At 41.9% G+C, this 19,806-nt stretch overlaps 1 protein-coding gene across 16 annotated transcripts in view; it reads left to right on the forward strand.

The window, feature by feature from the left end:
• The window catches only part of DLG2 (discs large MAGUK scaffold protein 2), a 1,555,116-nt gene that overhangs the window by 254,379 nt on the left and 1,280,931 nt on the right, over positions 1–19,806 (forward strand). For 14 of the 16 annotated variants that reach the window (XM_075919432.1, XM_075919430.1, XM_075919421.1 and 11 more), the window contains one exon: positions 9,858–9,956. In XM_075919432.1, coding sequence (XP_075775547.1) covers positions 9,858–9,956 — 99 coding nt within the window. Of the gene's footprint in view, positions 1–9,857; positions 9,957–15,410; positions 18,988–19,806 lie in introns of those variants that run through there. The other 2 variants (XM_014578097.3, XM_025189241.2) reach the window with 2 other exon arrangements.

Consider the following 19,806-nt stretch of genomic DNA (forward strand, 5'->3'; position numbering starts at 1 on the left):
CCCCTAGGTCACCATCCAAACCCTCTGCATCTCACTGCCCCAGGTCACAAAGCCTTCCTTCTCCCAAACACCCTATCAGACTGTCTCTTGCACCCCAGTCCTTTACCCCGTATGCCCTTCTGTACTCAGCCTCCATCCTAGACCCCACACCCGCTCCACAGAAAAGTGCGGCCCTTGATCTCTTACCAAAATCTTGGAGTGGCTCCCCCACCAAAAATTATTGCCCATCCCTGGGTTATATTCATCCTTTGTAATTGACCTAGTTTCTGCTTTTTATATGACTCCTTTTTGATTTTTAGATCATGCAAGTTCTCCTGGTTAAGCCAAGGCAGTTTTTTGCCATACTTTCTATCTTTCCTATGCAGCAGAATAATTTGCTTTTGGACCCTTAATAATGTCCCTTTGAAAAACTGCCAACTCTCTTCAGTTGTTTTTCCTCTTAGTCTTGCTTCCCATGGGACCTTACTTAGCAGCTCTCTGAGTTTACTAACATCTGCCTTTCCGTCTCTATTTTGCTGTTTTCCCTTCTATCTTTGCTTAGAATCATGAAAGTCTGATAAAAAAAAGCTGCCATTTGTTTATATAGTATCTACAAATGCATCCCCATCATTTGACTCCAGTATTTGGCAATATCATGAAGTAGTATGAAATGTTTCAGTTGTTTGCCGTAGGCAAATAGGTCAGAGATTAATTGTGAAGAGCAGTAAAATGAGGACATTAAGGGTATGTCTAGACTGCATCCCTCTGTCGGCAGAGGGATACAGATTAGGCAGGTCGACATTGCAAACGAGGCAGGGATTTAAATATCCCACGCCTAATTTGAATAAAAATGACCACCGTTTTTGCCGACTCGGCACTTTGTCCTCAAAAAGTGGCAGTCTAGAGGGGGATCTGTCGAGAAAGAAAGCCTTTTTCAACAGATCCTGTAAACCTCCTTGCAGGAGGCATAAGGGATCTGTCAAAAAAGGCTTTCTTTCTCGACAGATTCCCCCTCTAGTCTGCCACTTTTTGCCGACAAAGTGCTGACTCGTCAAAAACGGCGGCCATTTTTATGCAAATTAAGTGCAGGATATTTAAATCCCTGCCTCGTTTGCAATGTCAACCTGCCTAATCTGCATCCCTCTGCCGACAGAGGGATGCAGTCTAGACATACCCTTAATGTCCTCATTTTACTGCTCTTCACAATTAATCTCTGACCTATTTCCCTAAGGCAAACAACTGAAACATTTCATACTACTTCATGATATTGCCAAATACTGGAGTCAAATGATGGGGATGCATTTGTAGACACTATATAAACAAATGGCAGCTTTTTTATCAGACTTTTTAGTAGAGTTCATTTGATAAACAATATATTCCACAGTGTTGAAAATGTATGGACAGATTCCACTGAGGAGTGACACACAAGTCCATTTCTAATGAGCAGTGCCAACTGCTCATGTGCTTCCTGATAAGTGTCTGTAGGAATCATAACAAAGAATTTTATACTGACCAGAGGTTATGCTACATTGAGTACTAAAATGATATAGCAATTTTTATGCATGCTGCCCACATTCATTTGAAACACTTTTCTTCTTAAATAACATCAAGAGGAACTTCATATATGTTTTGAAATAAGAAGTAATGTCCATGACAATATATTGTGGGGAGAGTCCCAGAATTCTTAGCAATGTAAGAGCACTTTGGGAGCTTTTCCTTACACTGCTCCATGGTCAGGGACTGCCCCTTCTGGAATGTCTGGAATTTGCCCACAGCCCTATCCATGCTACAATAACAAATACTGATAATTAGGAACCTGTAGAACATTTCTGTATATTCTGCTGTTTTTTAAACAACTACAATTGCAAAAGAGTTAAATTTTGTTCCTGATTGACATGTACCAAGTTAATGTTTAATTTATTGAGGTGCTGAGTGCTCTTTATCTATTTACATGGTTCCCATGCCCATAGTATCTGAGTACAGGCAGTCCCCGGGTTACGTACAAGATAGGGACTGTAGGTTTGTTCTTAAGTTGAATTTGTATGTAAGTCGGAACTGGTACATATTGTAGGGGAAACTCTAGCCAAACATTTCTCCAGAGCTCAGTTTTATTCTCCCACACCTCACTTCCCTCAGTCCTTTATTCTCAAGCTGAGGTGTCTGCTGAGAAAAGCCGCGCTGCATCTCCCTGGTCTGCTGGGGGAGGGGGGGAGGGCGCTAGCTTCGCGTCTCCCTGGTCTGCTGGGGGGAAGCAGCTAGTGCGGGGTTGCCTCACCCTGTTTGTAAGTAGGGATCCGATATAAATCGGATCCATGTAACCCGGGGACTGCCTGTACTGTGAAAATCAATTGGGAGGGCAACTGTGAGGAATATCTTATCACTCTCCCTGGAATGGGCCCTTACTAGTATTAGCTATTGCTGCTTGATCCTAAAGTGCAGGGAAAGAACCATTTCTTTGAGTGGGAATTACATCTGGGAAAAACTACAGCAGGATTGGAAGTAGGGACCCAACCCACTTTGGATGAGGAAAAGGGGTATTTGCCAGGACGGTGGCATGTAAAATTAAAAGGCAGTAGAGGATTTTTTTAAACTGAAAACTGGAAAAAAGCCAATAGGTGTTGAGGAGAACAGTGTACAGCGAGACAACCTTTAAGGATAAATTCATTAAAGGGGGGACTCTATGTCCTAATGGACAGAAAAGGAATGAAGCTGGTAAAATACAGGTAGGAGCTAGTGAGAAATAGTCAAATGAAATAAGAGTTAAATATAACATACAAAGGCAAACAGCTGAATGTTGACAAAATGTACAGAGGAATTTTTGGAACAAATTAATAAATTAAACAATAATAAGTCACTGGGACCAGATGGCATTCCCCCAAGAGTTCTGAAGAAACTCAAGTATGAAATTACATAACTATTAAATACACTGTGTAATATATTGTTTAATTCGGTCTCTGTATCAGATGACTGGCACATAGCTAACATAATACTGATTGATCTATGGATGGATTTTATAAAGGCACCAGAGGTGATCCTTGCAGTTATAGGGCAATAAGGTTAACTTCAGGGCCAGGCAATCTGGTTGAAACTATCATAAAGAACGGGGTTACCAGACATTTAGATGAACATGATATGTTGGGAAAGAGTCAACACAGCTTTTATAAAGGGAAATCATGCCTCACCAATCTACTGGAATTCTTTGTGGGTGTTATCAAACATATGAACAAGATTGAGGCACTCCCACAAATTGCGGCCTATGAAATGCTTAATTGGTAATGAAAGAGGTGCTGGAGCCCACGCTATTTTTCTACATGAACAACTGATGTAGCAGTCCCACAGGTGTTGGGGCTGTGAACTGGTATGTCTAGAAGTAGTGGGGCTCATCCCTGGCAAGCTCTGACAGTGGACCTAAGACAGCTCTGTTGACTACAGTGCTGGAGTGGACACCATTGAGTCTGGTGCCAGAAGCAGCACCATCAACTTCAGCAGCATTACATTGACCAGATAAGATCTTGGTGCTGACTGTACTTGAGACATTTGCAATGGCAATACATTTACTCTGTTTTTTACTACTGGCATTTCTGGTGGTACAGGAATTGGCCCCCTCTGTATCATTAGATCATCCAGTACCAATATCTGTAATGCAGTTCACACATTGGCTACCTACTTCGGGACAGTCTACCCATCCTTCAGTATCATATAAGGGGAAGTAAGCACTGATGGTGTCTCTTCAGCCAGTGCCAGCTTCTCAGCCCTGGTCCCTGACAACAACCAAGACAGCCTCTCTGTGGTCAGTGGAAGGGGAGTTGTCATCTTCGGACTTTGAGATGAGCTCAGGTATTTCAGAGCAGGTCCCACCACCCTCTGCCTAGATCCTTCTTCTCTGGGTACCTTTGTGACCCTGAAATGTGAGCTTTTATGGGAATGTGGCCAGGAGATCACGTGTCCATCTCCTGGCCCTTTTGGAACTCCTGGGGCTCCCCATCCAGCTTCTTCCCCTCATCATTCCTACTCTGTCCAGTGGCCTTTCTACAGATGGGATGAGTCCTTGCATCAAGCCACCCTGACTCTAGTAACTAGGCTTCCTAGTTCGAACTACCTAGTTCGTGCCGCGTGTAGCCGCGCGGCACGGGGTTCGAACGAGTGGGGATTTAAAAATGGTGGCGCCCCGCTCATGCAAATGAAGCCCGGGAAATTCAAATCCCGGGCTTCATTTGCAATTGCGGTATGCCTACATTACCCCGCTAGTTCGAACTAGCGGGGTAGTGTAGACATACCCTGAGTTCTTTACAGACTCAGAGACTTTGGTTTATAGAGGAACTAACTTTACATATCAACATCAGTGAGCAGAAAGCAATCAGATTGGCATGCGAGGTTTTTCTGCTACTGAAATGGGAGAAAGCCTGTTAATTTTCACAAACAGAACAATGGCAATATTATATCTCAGCAGGCAGGGAGGAGCTCGCTCTTCTCAGCTGTCAAAATGCAACTCTTTGGAAGTTTTAAATTGGTAACTCAATAGAGTAGGATGCTTCTTGTTTACTGGCTGTCCAAAATGACTTTACAGACCTCCCAAGCAGAATGTTTGAGTCACCTTGAGTGGTCTCTTTCCCCAGATATGGACAAATATATTTTCCTACAATGAGGGGATCTCCCTAAATAGACCTATTTTCAAAAAGATTCAAAGAAAGTGTCAGCAGATCTCTTACCATGAGGTCACAGCCTTGGTATCTTTCCAGACGTGGTTTTACTATCATAGAACTAGTCAGTGTATCCGCAGGTGCACAATTCTGTTCTCCCGTGGGACCTAAACTTAGTGTTGTTAAGACCTCTGGGTCTCCCATTTGAACTTTTGGCTACTTACTACACTCTGCTGCATCTATCAGTGGAGGTGGCATTTGGTTTCCATTACCTCTTTCAATAAGGTAGGACAGCAGCTTGTATTAATGACTGGGCCCACTCCTGGCATACATCACCTGCATATTGGTGTACATAACAAATTTCATTCCATACATGCATATAAAATATTAGAGGGAATATTGAATTCCACTATGTAAATCCATAGTGTGCCCACACTGAGTGCTATGCCACATCTTGAAAGGCTTATAGTGGAAATGGAAAATGTTGAGATGGTTAAGGATATGGAACCACTTTCATATCAGGAGAGACTAAAATGACTAAGGCTGTTCAACTTAGAAAAGAGATGATAGGGAGCTACTATAGATAGAGGTCTATAAATACATGAATGCAGTGGCAAAAATGAATAAAGTGTTATTTAGTCTTTCCAACAATACCAAACCCCAGGGTCACCTGATGAAATTAATAGGCAGCAGCAAGTTTGATACAAACAGAAAGTACTGTTTCACACAATGCAAAATTTATTATGGAACCCTTTGCCATGGCATGTTGTGAAGGTCAAAAGTATAACTGGGTTAAAAAAAGAACTAGATCTGTTCATGGAGGATAGGCCTACCAATGGCTGTTAGCCAAGATGGTCAGGGATGCAACCCCATAATGAGGTTAATTAGTGGGATACAGTAATACCAGGGTACAGAATATATCAGGATAAAACATATTGTTTTGGCAGGGGAGTGGCACTATATGTGAAAGAAATAATAGAATCAACTGAAGTAAAAATCTTAAATGAACCAAATTCTACCACAGAATCTCCTTGGATTAGAATTCCATTCTTCATGGACATTTTTTAGAGGCACCATAATACGAGTATTTTCAAACTTTGGGTTGCGGCTTATCAAAGTAATCCACTGGCCAGCCAGAAGACACTTTGTTTAACTGAGTGTCTGCAGGTACAGCCATGCACATCTGTAAATGTCACATTTATGACTACTGGAGGTATCCCAAAATAGCTACCCCATGTCTACACAAGCCACTCATTATTTCAAATATTTTTCAAAATAACAGGTGCACTATTTCACCATCCCAGTAAACCTCATTGCATGAGGGATAAGGGATGGATCAAAATAGCACATTATTTTGAAATTTGCTGTGTAAACATGCCAAATTTTAAAATAGATTTAAAATAAGATATGCAATTTGCGTAGTGAAAATTGCATATCTTATTTCAAGTTTAGGGTGCTGTGTAGACACATGCTTAATGATTACCTGTACTGTTCGTTGCTTCTGGGGCTCCCAGCATTGGCCCCTGTCAGAAAAGAGGCAACTTGGTGAGGTGGACCTTTGATGTGATTCAGTATGGCCCTTTTTATGTTCTTATGACAATCTGATGCCAGGAGGTGTAAATAGAGGTAGATCTCTTCAGAATTTCCCTATTTTGTGCACTCATCCTGAAGATCTGTCACTAGATACTTTTGGAGGCAGAATACTGGATTAAATGGACTATTGATCTACCCCAGTATGGGAGTTATTACTTTTTTGTTCAATTGACTTCAAGGGAGGCAGGAGCTGAGAGTTCTGCATTTCATTCCTGATTCCCCCTTATATTTTCTGTGTGACCTTGCCTCAATTTCCCCTTTGTAAAATGGGGATAATATAGTAAGATGCTGGAGCATGGGTGGCCTACTTGGTGGGCGAAGCAGGCTTTTCTCTAGAGGTTGTGGTGGCAGTTTGTAGCAGTGGTGAGCGTAGGTCCAGGGATCAGGCATTAGGCTCAGGTTGAAGCTGGAGTCAGGACTGAGAAGCCAAGCCACAGGTTGAAACCATCTCCAGGATTAGGAGCAGAGCAGGGAGGTAAAGAGTAAACCAGAGCAGGGAGGAAGCAGGCTAGGGCTGGAACAAGGACTGAAAGCAAGAGTACAGCAAAGGTAGCCGAGGGTCTGGCACATGTTGAGCAGCTGCTGTGGTGCTGCTGCAGCAAGGCTCAAGGCAGGGATGGGCAATAATTTTTGCAAAGGGGCCACTTCATAAATTTGAATAGGTGGTCATGAACCAACTCCACCCCCGGAAGGGGAGGAGCCTCTGACAGAGGGGTAGGGCCTCCCCTAGAAAGTGGTGGTTCCCTCTAGGCACCACAAATCCCTGGCTGGGGAAGGAGACTTTTCACGGCTAGTCTGACCTAGGGACAGGGGAGTGCACAAAATCTCTTTCCCCCTACACCCCTCCCTTACCAGGGGCGTGCAGTGCCTAGAGGGAACTGCCATCCGTTTTGAACAGCTGGAGGTTCCCTCTAGGCACTGCATGCCCCTGGAAGATGGCAGGTGCGCAAGGAAGTGCGCAAAGTCATTTGTTGTTGAAAATGAGTGGTGGCTCTCTCTAGGTGCCATGTACCCCTGGCATGGAGAGGGGGCCACCTGCTGCTTTGAACAGCAAATGACTTTGCACTCTCCCCCGCACCCAGGTCTCAGTTGGTCTGGGGGCAGGGAAGCTGCAGGGTGGGCTGTGAGCAAGATCAAACAGCTTGGCAGGCCCTAACTGGATTGGGGCTATGTCTTGCCCACCCATGCTCAAGAGTCTTCTGTGCAATGAGGAATCCTGACCATTTGGAGGAGTTTGCCTAGTAACTTATCTGGGAGCCAGCTGTGCTAACAATCACTGCCTTACTTCACAGAGATGTTGGGCGAATGAAAATGTTAAGGATTGTGAGGTGCTCAGACACTGTGGTGATGAACACCCCATACAGAGTATTGGGTCCGAAAGGCTAATGTTGTATATGTAAGGGGACTATTAGCCCCTTACTAAAACTCTGTGGGAGTTTTTGGTTCACCAGCTCCCAGTATCAAAAGGGGAAGGGTCCATGAGACTGACAGACCCCAGAGACAATGGAAAGCAGCCAACACTCCAGCTCAGCCTGATTGACAGGTTGGACAGACCAGTGAGGAAAGCAAGAGGCCAGGCCCCGTCCTCCCTGTGAGCTGGGATTGTTTTGGGTCTCTCTAAGCAAGGAGAGAGCTGAGAGACAGTCCAAGGAGTGCAAGCTGTGTGGAGAAGAAGTCCTGCAGCAACAGAGCCAGGCACACACTGCTTCAGAGCAGGGCTGTGTGTTCTCATTTAACCATTCTCATTTTTTCTTATTCTTTTCTCTTTAATCAGTTGATGTTTAATAAATTGTATTTGCTTAGAACCTTATGAAATGATCACTGGGCCAAGAAAGCATGCAGTGTGAGGAGAGCACCTCAGAGTGGGGACACCCTAACTCCTGCCCCTAGTGACTACAAGGTCAGGGATTAAGCCCCAGGAAACCTGGGCCCAGCCTTGTTGGGGTTTTGAGGACTCTGCTACTCAGGAGAGTGGAGGGGGAGCCCTCAGGATCAGGGAAACTGTGGGGTAAAGGAAGTGGGAGCGGGGACTCAGATCCTTTCGCTGGTCCATTTCACCGGGGTGGTATAGAAGCCAGGAAAGTTCTCCACAATAGCGGGACCATTCCCCCGCTTCCATATAACATTAAAAAGTCTGACCCTTATCCACCATATCATTTACGCATGTGCCTACTTTAAAGCATGTGTCTAGTCCCACTGATTTCAGTGAAAGTAACAAGCATGTGTTTAAGTACTTTCCTGGATGGCGGACAGAGTGCTTAGTGCATTACTGGACTGAGCCCTAAATAAACAAGTTAGCATTAGAGGATAATACATTTGAACATGTGGATCTGATTTGGACCATTCTTTTGGCACTGGCCCATTATTTTCTAGATTGAGCTGGCAGTAGTTGGCCTATATAAAATGCTGACAATTGCTTGCCTGTTGTGTTAAAATTGATTGCTCCAGTGAATGGTCTAATCAAGATGGCTTTATATCACTCATGATTTCTGTGTCACTCAACACCATGTGGGACAGAACATAGCACTGTTTGATTGTGCCCCTCTTTCCTGTTCATGTTCTTGAAAAGCTATTAATATTAATAAATACAAAATCTACAGTAATGATTTGCATGTTTAGTAGGAAAGCCACAGACAGCTAAACATTTTTCTGTGATCTATAAATGAAATGAATTCAAAAGAGGAGAAGGTTTACAGAAAAAGTTTGGTTATAAATTCATGATGAATTGGCCATTTCCTGTATTCTGGTGATGCAGATATTTTAAAAGAAGGCTTGTATTTTGTGATGGCTTTTTGCAAACTTTATAAAATGGAATATGTAAACACAACAAATCAACTTGCCTACCCCCACTATATTTAATTAAAATATTTGCAGACAATTGTTGAGCACATTCAGAAATAGGCAATCTAGAGTATTTTGTGCAGTCATCAAGAATTGAGACAGTGGTGGATAGTTTTTATACTATACAGTTACAGGGCCTATTTCTGCAATTGCTCTGAGTGAAATCCAAACTGAAAGTAAAGTCAGTGGCATTTTTGGTAATCACCTAGGATTTCTCCCTCCATAATTTATGGCCTGATCTTGTGAGATGCTGTGGACTCTCAACCCTCTTTGAAGTCCTTGAGGGTTGAGGACATTCAGCACTTTGCAGTACAGGCAGTCCCCGGGTTACGTACAAGATAGGGACTGTAGGTTTGTTCTTAAGTTGAATTTGTATGTAAGTCGGAACTGGTACATATTGTAGGGGAAACTCTAGCCAAACATTTCTCCAGAGCTCAGTTTTATTCTCCCACACCTCACTTCCCTCAATCCTTTATTCTCAAGCTGAGGTGTCTGCTGAGAAAAGCCACTCCGCGTCTCCCTTGTCTGCTGTGGGGGAGCGCTAGCTTCGTGTCTCCCTGGTCTGCTGGGGGGGCGCAGCTAGTGCGGGGTTGCCTCACCCCGTTTGTAAGTAGGGATCCGATGTAAGTCGGATCCGTGTAACCCGGGGACTGCCTGTACTAAGCCATTGGCTTCCACACCTAAATCCTAAGTGTGGAGTAGAAGCAAGATTGGATTCCTGTATGTCCAGACTCATGCTTATAAGTAGAAGTAATAGCATTATGCTGTGAGTATCTTTTGTTTTACTTTAATTTTTTTCTATAGTCTGCAGTTTCTGATGGGTCAGATGGATCTGCACTATGTGATGAACACAATAAGGAGAATCAATCTTTTGAAAATCCTTCTGTAGACACTGCAACAAAGGTAAGACCTGTGGTTATTTTTATTGTGTGAGGAACTACATTAGTGAACTTTGTTACAGTTTCTTTGAAGATGAAATGTATAAAGCAGATTGAGTATTTGGTTCTTGTAATAATCTCTTGGTTTTTAATGAATTTACGTTGTTGAGAAGGTTTGGATCAGGTTTATAATAGCAATTTTACTGGTGTGTTGCTAACTCTGTGGGTTTAATACTATTCCATTCAGGATTTTAGACCTGTTTTATGGTCATGAATGCCATGGATTTCAGAGAGTAGTTAAAGCCTCAGGGCTTCTTGAGATACCTTTATTTTCAAAGTTTAAGCAATGTTCATTGTGCAGGATACTCATTTTTCCTTAGTTCGATTTATTTAAGGCTTTATTAGTGGATCAGTGTAAACTGTAACCTAGTTTCATGGTAGCCAAATAAAAAATTGGTTAAAGCGGAATGTGAATGGGTCAGAAGATTAGATTATTTTTGTATTGACAAACTAATGATAGTTGTAGCAATATAAGTATACGTAGAATAGTAAATGAAGCAGCATGACTACAAGGTTAGAATATTACTTACAATATTCATACAGTTTGCAGCAACAGAATGAAGGGCATTTGAGTGTTCCTGTTATAACATCTGTGATATTTTCATGTACTCACAGTTTGGCTGTGATAGGTCTCTCTGGGCTAAATATTACAATGGAAAGTTTCAGACCTGAAGTCATTCATTTGTTTCAAATTAAATAAAAAGATTTGGACTTGTACTAGCATCAAGTTGAAAATAAGAGGAAAAGAAAATAGAGGTTACCAGGGTTGGTATAATTGATTGATCTCTGAAGAGCTTTATTTCTTTAACACTGAAAACTTGCAGGTTATTTATTACTCCTTGTCTAAGACCTTCTCACTGGTTATGCATAAGCTTTCACATTGGCTTCACCATTTATTAACTCCTTAAAATCTGTAACATTAATGGTCCAGCATAGCTATCTGATTTGTCTCTTGCCACTGTGTTTCCAGTAGATCTCCAATCCTTACTTATGCTGAGTAAGCCATAAGTTCTATTCCGTGTAGCTAAGATGTGCAGAATTGGGTCCTGAGTTCTGCTGATTATTAGTCTGATTCAGGGAGGTTGCTAACCATCCTTAATTCTCATTGTAGTCAATAGGAAATGAGGGCATTCAGTGACTTGCAGGATCGGGTCCTATATATTGTGTTCCTGATATCAGGGTGAAATAATCAGCCCATTGATTTCAGTGGGAATTAAATGTGCTCAGTCCCTTATAGATTTTGACCCATTGTGTTTATAACTGAAGTTCCAGGCTTGGAAATTCCAGCCCAAATCCAGAGATTACCTTGGGTTTTGGTATAAGCAACAAACAAGGCCCAAATAATTTGGTTGATGGCATAGAACAGGGCATAAAATGTGACATTCCTCATTTACTAATTGGGGAATACAGCATCAATTGTGCTAACTCTGTGTCCACAGACAGAAAATGTTGTTCCCAGTGGCAACATCGAAAGGAAAAGTGCTACACGACACACTGCTTCATTTAAAGTCACAAGTATTGTGAACTTCTTGACCCCAGCAAGAAGCTATCTGTCCTACTTGCAACCAAAAATCTGCATAGAAATGATAATATTTACCTTGTCTTCTAAAAAAATGCATAACTAACAGGGATAAGCTATAAACGATATACAGTGAAAATCAAAGCATTTTAGTTTCACCATGAGGTAAATAATGCTATACACCAGTGCTTGACCATGGAGGGTGTACATAGTAGTAAACTAAGTTCCTGGTTTCCACTATGTTTTTACCATGCATACCATACCAGTTACCCTAATATGGAGACAAGACCTTTGTTATGCAAACTTGAAGATCCCAAATATGCTGAACACACAGGCTAGAATCCCTTCATCCTCCCCAGAATTCCCAAACAATAAGAAAATTAAAGGAGCAGATAGCACTTTCCTGAGTTCCTGATGCTTGGATTTTCCACTATGACAGAAGTTTTATTTTAATTTTCTGACATTTGCTAGTTGTGTCATCTAATGTGAAAGAGGCATTTTGTCTAATATTTTTTTTAAGTGGCCATGCTTGATAGTGACACACAACTATTTAGGCCCTGCTACGTATTTAAACATACATACAGCGCTATTCACATGTTGATGATTGATTGGATGCTAATTTCACTCAGCAGAGTGGCTGGGTTGAAAGCTGAGAGCCACTTTAGGAAGCATTACCCATGTGCTTTTACTGTTGGGCGGGCCACCCACGTAACATAGTATTGCATATTTAACTGAAGCACTTCTGTTTCATTCTGAATAAGAGATTTATGGGCGTTGAGATAAAATAGTTATGTCATTGTATGAAAAATAATAGTTATGTAAAACATTAAACACGAGTTGTGAATTAAAAAGGCCTAGTGCTTTTTAAAGGCTTGATTATCCATGAGCTTCGCAGGGATGTGGGGATAGCCCAAAGATCATTCCTCATCCTGTGCTCTGCACCGAAGGTTAGAGGTGTACCTCACTTTGTCCAATCAGCCCAGCAAAACTGGCTGGATATGCAGGGAGAAGTAGAACCACATGCCACCATTAGACCTTAAATGTGAAGAGTCCTCAAAAGTGTGTGCTATCAATAAGAAAATGGATATTTAACGTGCTTTGCATGTAAGTGCATTGACTGTGTAGTTATGTGGATAGATTTGTGCAAAATGGAAGCTCCATTGGGCAGCCTGAAATAACTAAGTTGTCTGTGGGGCTAGAAGTGAAGGAATCCTCCCCCATAGGTTGTTGAGCAGAAAAGGAGCCATCCGACAGCTCAAGAGCTGTAGTAAGCCCTGCTCCTCCATGCTGAGGTGCAAAGTTCTATACAGTTGTGCTAACCTGTGAGCTGAGGTGCAATGAGACCCAACAAAGCTGACCTCTGTGGTGTTGTGAGAGGTTGTATACCACACACGGGCCCAGAAGGGATTAACGTGGACTTGAGAAGTCAATTATGTTACCCAGACAGATAGCGAGACTTAACTGAACATGAAACCAAGTTGGGCAGGAGACTACTGGTTATTCTATAGAGATGAGGTTCACAGCAGAAGGGGCCTGCAAGGATAGAACAGGTAGGATTTAATTTAGGAAGGCAGCAGTGAATGTGAGGGAGCAGATCTGGGCCAGGTATGTGGCCCTTGCCCTGAAAACCTAAGGTTAGAGCAGGTTTCTTCTACCAGCCACTGGCTGTGTTTGATTATCTTTTACCCAGAAGCTTGAGCTGTTTGGAGAACCAGGTTGCAGGAAGAGACTGCTGCAGCAATAGAGCAATCATTGTCAGGAGTCACCAGATGGGGAGACATCTGCCATGCAATGGCTGGCCACAAGGAGGTGCTTGTATGGTGGGTGAACTCCTTTACAGTTGCACAATGGAAAAATTACACTTGCAGTAGAAGCACAGGAGACTGATTGCTGTTCAGGGGCTGCTGCAGCCAAAAAGGGTAGAATTGCATTTGAGTTGAACTTCATCTTTTACTTTGTGACCCAGAGTCTCATTGGCTATTAATTTAATGTTACCATTTTACATTCTGTTTTGGGTTTAGCCTGTAACCATAGAAACCATCAGGAAAATGGACATCTTAGCAGAGAGATTATCTCATAGACGTCTCCCCTTCCATGCATGATTGCTCAGATCTCCCTTCTCCCTATGGTCATCCAATTACAAACCAATCATAACCCACATTAACTGGGTATTCACAGATGAAACTTGACCAGATGGGTTGTCCTACTGTGGCAACTACATCAATTGCTTTCATTAAAAAGAAACACTGTGAAAGCATTTAAGCTACATTTAGATTATTTGAATGCAGTTGAGCAACAAAAAACAAGGGAGAAGATCTAGCACTATGTGACCAGCCCACAATTTCCATGCCACTAGCAGGCGCAGTCCACAATTTGAAATCCACCAGATTAAATAAATCCTTCTCCACATTTGTAAAAGTGATGTAATTGCCTACGTATTCTCTATGTATGATACTTGGTTTGCTGGATAACTTAGCATGTTGCAATTTGACAAATCAAATGCCACATTATTATGGTACAGACTGACAAATGTCATGAAATATATAACACTAAGATTTTCAAAATGGGTGCCTGATATTAGGTTTCTAAATCAGTGGTTTGATTTTCTTCCTGTTTTTTCAGTCAGGCTACATCTTCACTACTGCAGAAAGTCTACTCCACAACTCCAACTACATGACTCGTGTTACTGTGAGCTCCATACTGTGGGGAGGTGATGGGAGAAACTTTCCCGTCGACTTCCCTTACTCTTCTCATCTGGGGTTCAGTAACAGAGGTGATAGGAGAACCATCTGCGGTTGATCTGTCAGGTCTTCAGTAGACTCACTAAATAAACCACCAGTGGATCAATCTCAGACCATCAATCTGTGAGGTAGTATAGATGTACAGTAAAACTCCATTGGTCCGGCATCCAATGCTCTGGCACGCCTGATGGTCCGGCACCATCAGGAATCCGGAAGTGCTCCGGGCAGCTGGACAATTGGAGCTGCTCTGCGCCCGGCTTCTCCGAGTCAGCCACTGCTGAAACTGACCAGCAGCTGAATCAGGGAAGCCGGGGGCAGAGCAGCTGGGGTGCTGCCGGGTTGGTCCCTTAGCACTGCCCCTCGGGGCTGCGGGACCAAGCTGGCAGCACCCCAGCTGCTCTTGGGGATGCCTGGGGCAGAGCAGCTTGAGTGCTGCCAGGTTGGTCCCGTAGCGCCGAGGGGTGGCGCTATGGGACCAACCCGGCAGCACCCCAGCTGCTCTGCCCCAGGCATCCCCGATTCAGCCGCTGCTGAAACTGACCAGCGGCTGATTCCAGGAAGCCCAAGGCAGATCAGCTCGCCCCGGGCTTCCTGGAGTCAGCCACTGATCAGTTTCAGCAGCAGCTGACTTAGGGACGCCTGGGGCAGAGCAGCTGGGGTGCTGCCGGGTTGGTCTCGCAGCACCAAGGGGCAGCGCTACCGGACCAACCCGGCAGCACCCCAGCTGCTCTGCCGCAGGCGTCCCCGATTCAGCCGCTGCTAAAACTGACCAGCAGCAGCTGAATCGGGGACGCCTGGTGCAGAGCCGGACTATCGGAAGGGGGGCTATGAGGGGCACACCCCCCACCCCACCCCAGATCCTTCATAGCCCTCCCTTCCAATAGTCTGGCATATTTGATAATCCAGCACCCCTGGGTCCTAAAAGTGCCAGATTATCGGAAGTTTACTGTAGCTTGAGATTTAACAATAGCGTTCATTTCAGTTTTGTTTGTAGTCCATAGCTTTGAAATTCTTAGTGCTGCCAGCTTGTGGTTTGAAAAATTCCAAAAAATGCTTTTAAACACTGTGTTAATAGAATATTAATAAAAATCATTAAAAGCTTCCTCTTGGTTTTATGTTGTATTATATTTATATTTTACAAAATTTACATTTTAGGATTTGCAGGCTAGAGCTTCAAATATAATTGTTCAATTGAAAATTGTTCTTAAGTTGTGCAAGTAAAACAACCCTTTCTGAATACAATAAATCCATAGATTTTAAAGCCAGAAAGGGCTATTAGATCATCTAATTTGACCTCATTTATGATGCAGGCTGTAGAATTTCACTTAGTTAACCTGCATTGTAGCCATAGGGTCGTGTTTATCCCTGTCCTTCTTTAAAATGGACACCTCACAATATTAAAAATGGAAGGAACCAGTCATCTAGCCCAGTGCCTGTCATATTGTTGTGTACAGAGCTGCTTCTGTGGGAAATAACACTCAGGCTTTAAGTAGTATGGCTGCTTGCTAACTGAAGTACAGGCAAGGACTTATTTCTGGATCTCCAGACAGTATTTTTGACCAACTAAATTAACCACAGCAACAACTAAAATAGTCTCATTTCTCCCTTGGTTGCTGCTTCATAGCTATGTCGTGTCAGGGGCTTCTATAGTGTAATTCAGTCATGACCATATTGATAGTTGATATGAAAACTGAAGAGGTGAAAAACACACAGGAGAACAGAACTACATTGCAAAATGATCTACGGAAAATGGAATAATGGCAGTGCTGGGAGAATTGGTCCTAATAAATGTAAAATCATACATTAAGGGAAATAAACAGCAAAGGTCTATCTTTGGAAGGGCATATTAAAGCAGCCAAACCTATCACGTTAAAGCAAATGTGCTTTCATCTTGTCTCTTTAATATTGTTCCCTAATATTGCTTGTGTGCTTAATGCATATGAACAGGATAGTTGCTGGGCTCTTTTGAAATAGGGGTTGAGTTGTTGCTGGAGAGGTGGTATGTGATTTACAGCTTGAAAAAAAATTGAGAACCAGTGAATCAGACTCTCTCTATATATGCAGCACTGGCTTTATCTAGCTTACTGTTCATGCATGTGGAACAAACGGTGATCTCATACATACACATATCATGATAATCAGAGAGGATCAAGCTGGGACCTTTAGCTCCAAAAGCACAGGTCTATTCCACTTTAAACTAAAGGACGATGAAGGAAACATGATCACAAACTAAGCTTGTGTATAGGTCAAGCAAATCCCACATTTCTGTGTGCATACGGTGGCCACTTTTACACATGGAGCTGATGGTTTGTGAGCCAGATCTGCACAAAATGGAGCATAGATGAAATCTGTGGAGCACTTTACTCACATGAGTGAGTTCCATCCTTCCAATTTTCATGTAATAGTCTGTAAATATTATTGAGAGTGCACTGGGACAACTCACAGGAATAGTTGTTCACGTATATTTGCAGATCAGGCCTTAGAGACTTGTTTGGAATCTATCGTGATATGCCAGGTTTTGAGTATGGAGTGAATTTTTACAGCCAAGTCATTAAGTGATTTTTTTAATGGAAGCAATTCACACAACTTTGCTGTAGTAGATCGAATGTAACAGATAGAGGAACACAAAGGAAATCAAATGAAGGTGTTGTAAATATGGATGTCAAATTCTTCCCCATTGTAGAGTAGATTTAACTTCCATTTACTATGCCCTGCCCTGGATTACAAGCAGGATTTTGAGAGACCATGCTATTGAGTTAATTGACCCTTCAGTGGTATGTGAGCCAGTGGATGCTAGAAATGATCAGTGACTTTTTTTAGCTTTTTTATATTTTTTTTAATAAAAATGTTTGTTGACTAATAAAGAAAACAAACCACAATATGGGTTAAGCATGCAGACTCCAGTGTGTTATCTAAAAAAATCCAGTTTGCTGCATAAACAACACAGTTGTTCAGAAGAAGTTAAAGTATCTTTAAAGTCCTAAAACCTCTGAAGAGTCTCTTTTTAAGATTTTAGATCCCATAAAACTTTAATAGTTTGTGGGTATTTTTTTTGGTTGCTCTCTGACTCTGACAACATGTCTGATTCACTATGGATTTTTAAAAAACTTTGGTAACAGTGACCTCATTTTGGCAAAATAATTGTGTGTTATTTCCTGAGCCTCTTGCCTCTTTAGCAGTCACTAGTATATTATGGTTATAATCTTAATAATTTATGGAAGGGAGATGACTTTTAAATGTTCCTTTTTTTTTAAAAAGTTTTTTTCTTAATTGAAAACATGCTTCAGCTCTGAGTGAGAATGAGGGATTCTCAGCATAGTACCCAAGGGGAAAGTGTGCTGTCCGATAGGTTGAAAAGGTGAATTGTAATGTATGGGTGTCTAGACGTTTCCTCTTGTTGCTGTCAACAGTCCAGTTGGCTGTATTTTTTTTTCCAGTGAATAGGAGGCATTGATTTTTCCTCTCTCTTTAGCCAGAGCTTTCATTTAAGATATGTTCCCCTTCTCTCTCTCTCTCTCTCTATAAGAGAGGGTAGGCTTTAAGAGCTGACAAAGAGCTTTCTTACTCAGCATGATTCATGTCAGACACCTCAAAGGCAAGCTCTACACCAGCATCACTGCAAGAAAGGTAGGGGATTTGGGGCTACCCGGTTTTCTAGGGGAGATTACAGGACTATTAGCAACTCATACAGGGCATGAAATGAGCAGATTAAGCCACTGATGCTGACAACCATACAGGGAAAGTTTGAAAAAGAATTTGAGGAGTTTTTAAAGTGTCTGGTGGTGGTATTTTTTTAATTAAAAACTTTAAAGTTTTCTTCATAATTTAAAAAAACTCAGTTTAGATTTCAGTAATGTATAAAGAGGAGTTTTTCCCCTGCAGAGAACTATAATTATTTCAACATTGCACCCCACAGTGTTGCGTACCTGTATAAGTAGGCAGTTAACTTTTTTACTAACCTGAAGTTTTTTTGTTGTATGTTCTGAAAGTTCTAATAACCCAGCTGTTATATTCCCTTCCTGAATCAGAATTTTCCCTAGTAAATCTGAGTGATTGTAGATGTGACGCATGAACCAGAGCGTACACCTTACTATTTCAATCAGGCACTTCAAGTATATGTGTTTATAGGAATCAAGCTCTAATAAAAACCTTCACAACCAAAAGCAGTTGTTTTGGGCAGAGAAGTAACAGCACTTTGATAGATGGGCCCGGTAGTTGTGTATGTTGTGCTTATTCAGATTTAGCAGGAAAGAATAGGGGGGAGAGAGAGAGCACGAAAGACCTGGCAAAGGAAATCTTATGGGAATACTGGAATAGCAGATCAGAACTGTGAAATCAGAGCCAGAGCTGAAATGTGATGCTTTTGCTCTTTTGTGCTTGTTGTGGTTCTCGTATTCCCAGTAAGAATCCTGAATACTATTGAACAGAATATTTTGATCACAGATTGAACAATGCAGCAATCAAGCTTACTAAGCCACCTGGAAGTTTTACTTGAGATGATGATTTCTAGTGGATTTTCAGATCCCTGTGAGAATCATGACTGCCTTTAGCATTGTGGAGGAGGACTCCAGTTTCTTATGAGGGCCCTAGTTGGAAAAGCAGGCTGTGCAGATTCAAGTCTCCCGTTCTGTTCATGCTGTTTCAAAAGCCTTTCCTCAACCTTGCTGATTTTATGATTTACATACACTCTTGTGGAGATTTGCAGAATGGATTGTCTGTGCATTGTTACAACCAAGGTAGGACGTTACTGTTTTGAGTGCATATCTTTCTGCTATTATTCTGTTCCTGTATTTAAACTGATTGGGTATGTAGTGTCTCAGGTTGCAAGATAAAGTGATAACTGATTGTTGTTTCAATGAGCATTTTGTTCTCTTTATCTGAGGGTTACATTGTTTCTATACTTATATTATACTCACTGGTGTTTTTTTAACCTGTAAAAGGAAAATGATTTGATATTTTACCTTAGTGTCTATTAATATCTGTAGTATTGGAGCAATTTCAGAATAGATGTTATAATACTCATTGTCTCAACATATCATGCTATCTTATTCTCTAAATGTGGGAGAAGCCAATCATGTTTTTTTAAATGTGAGCATTATATTATATGTTCCAACATTTTAGAGAAGCCAATCAGATGTAGTTTAGATACAACAACATATCTGATTGGAGAGTAGCAAGTAGCTTATGTGGCTTTCTGAGGCAAAACTAGCTTTGATTTGTAACCCTAGGCCTTAAAAATCAAAATGCATTGGTCCAAATTCCGCTGTGTTACAGCAGTGTCAGAGCCAACCTTAGTATTTTTAATAGGCCTTCTAAATAATCCCATTCACCCTCCAAATACATATTTAAGTGACTCCTCACATCCACTATGATCACACTTCTATGTGTGTGACTAGCCTGAGAATTGGAGGGGATGGCTACGTAATAGGATTTTTATGGGACTTCACAAAACTTAGTGGTCTAATTTAATATTCAATGATAGGAGAAATGTTTAGGCCACTACTGGGGTTTGGCAGCAGAAGAGGAGGAACTCAAATGCTGGTAATGGGGTTCAT

Source organism: Pelodiscus sinensis, chromosome 1, assembly GCF_049634645.1.
Source record: "Pelodiscus sinensis isolate JC-2024 chromosome 1, ASM4963464v1, whole genome shotgun sequence".
In the NCBI taxonomy this organism is placed as follows: Eukaryota; Metazoa; Chordata; order Testudines; family Trionychidae; genus Pelodiscus; species Pelodiscus sinensis.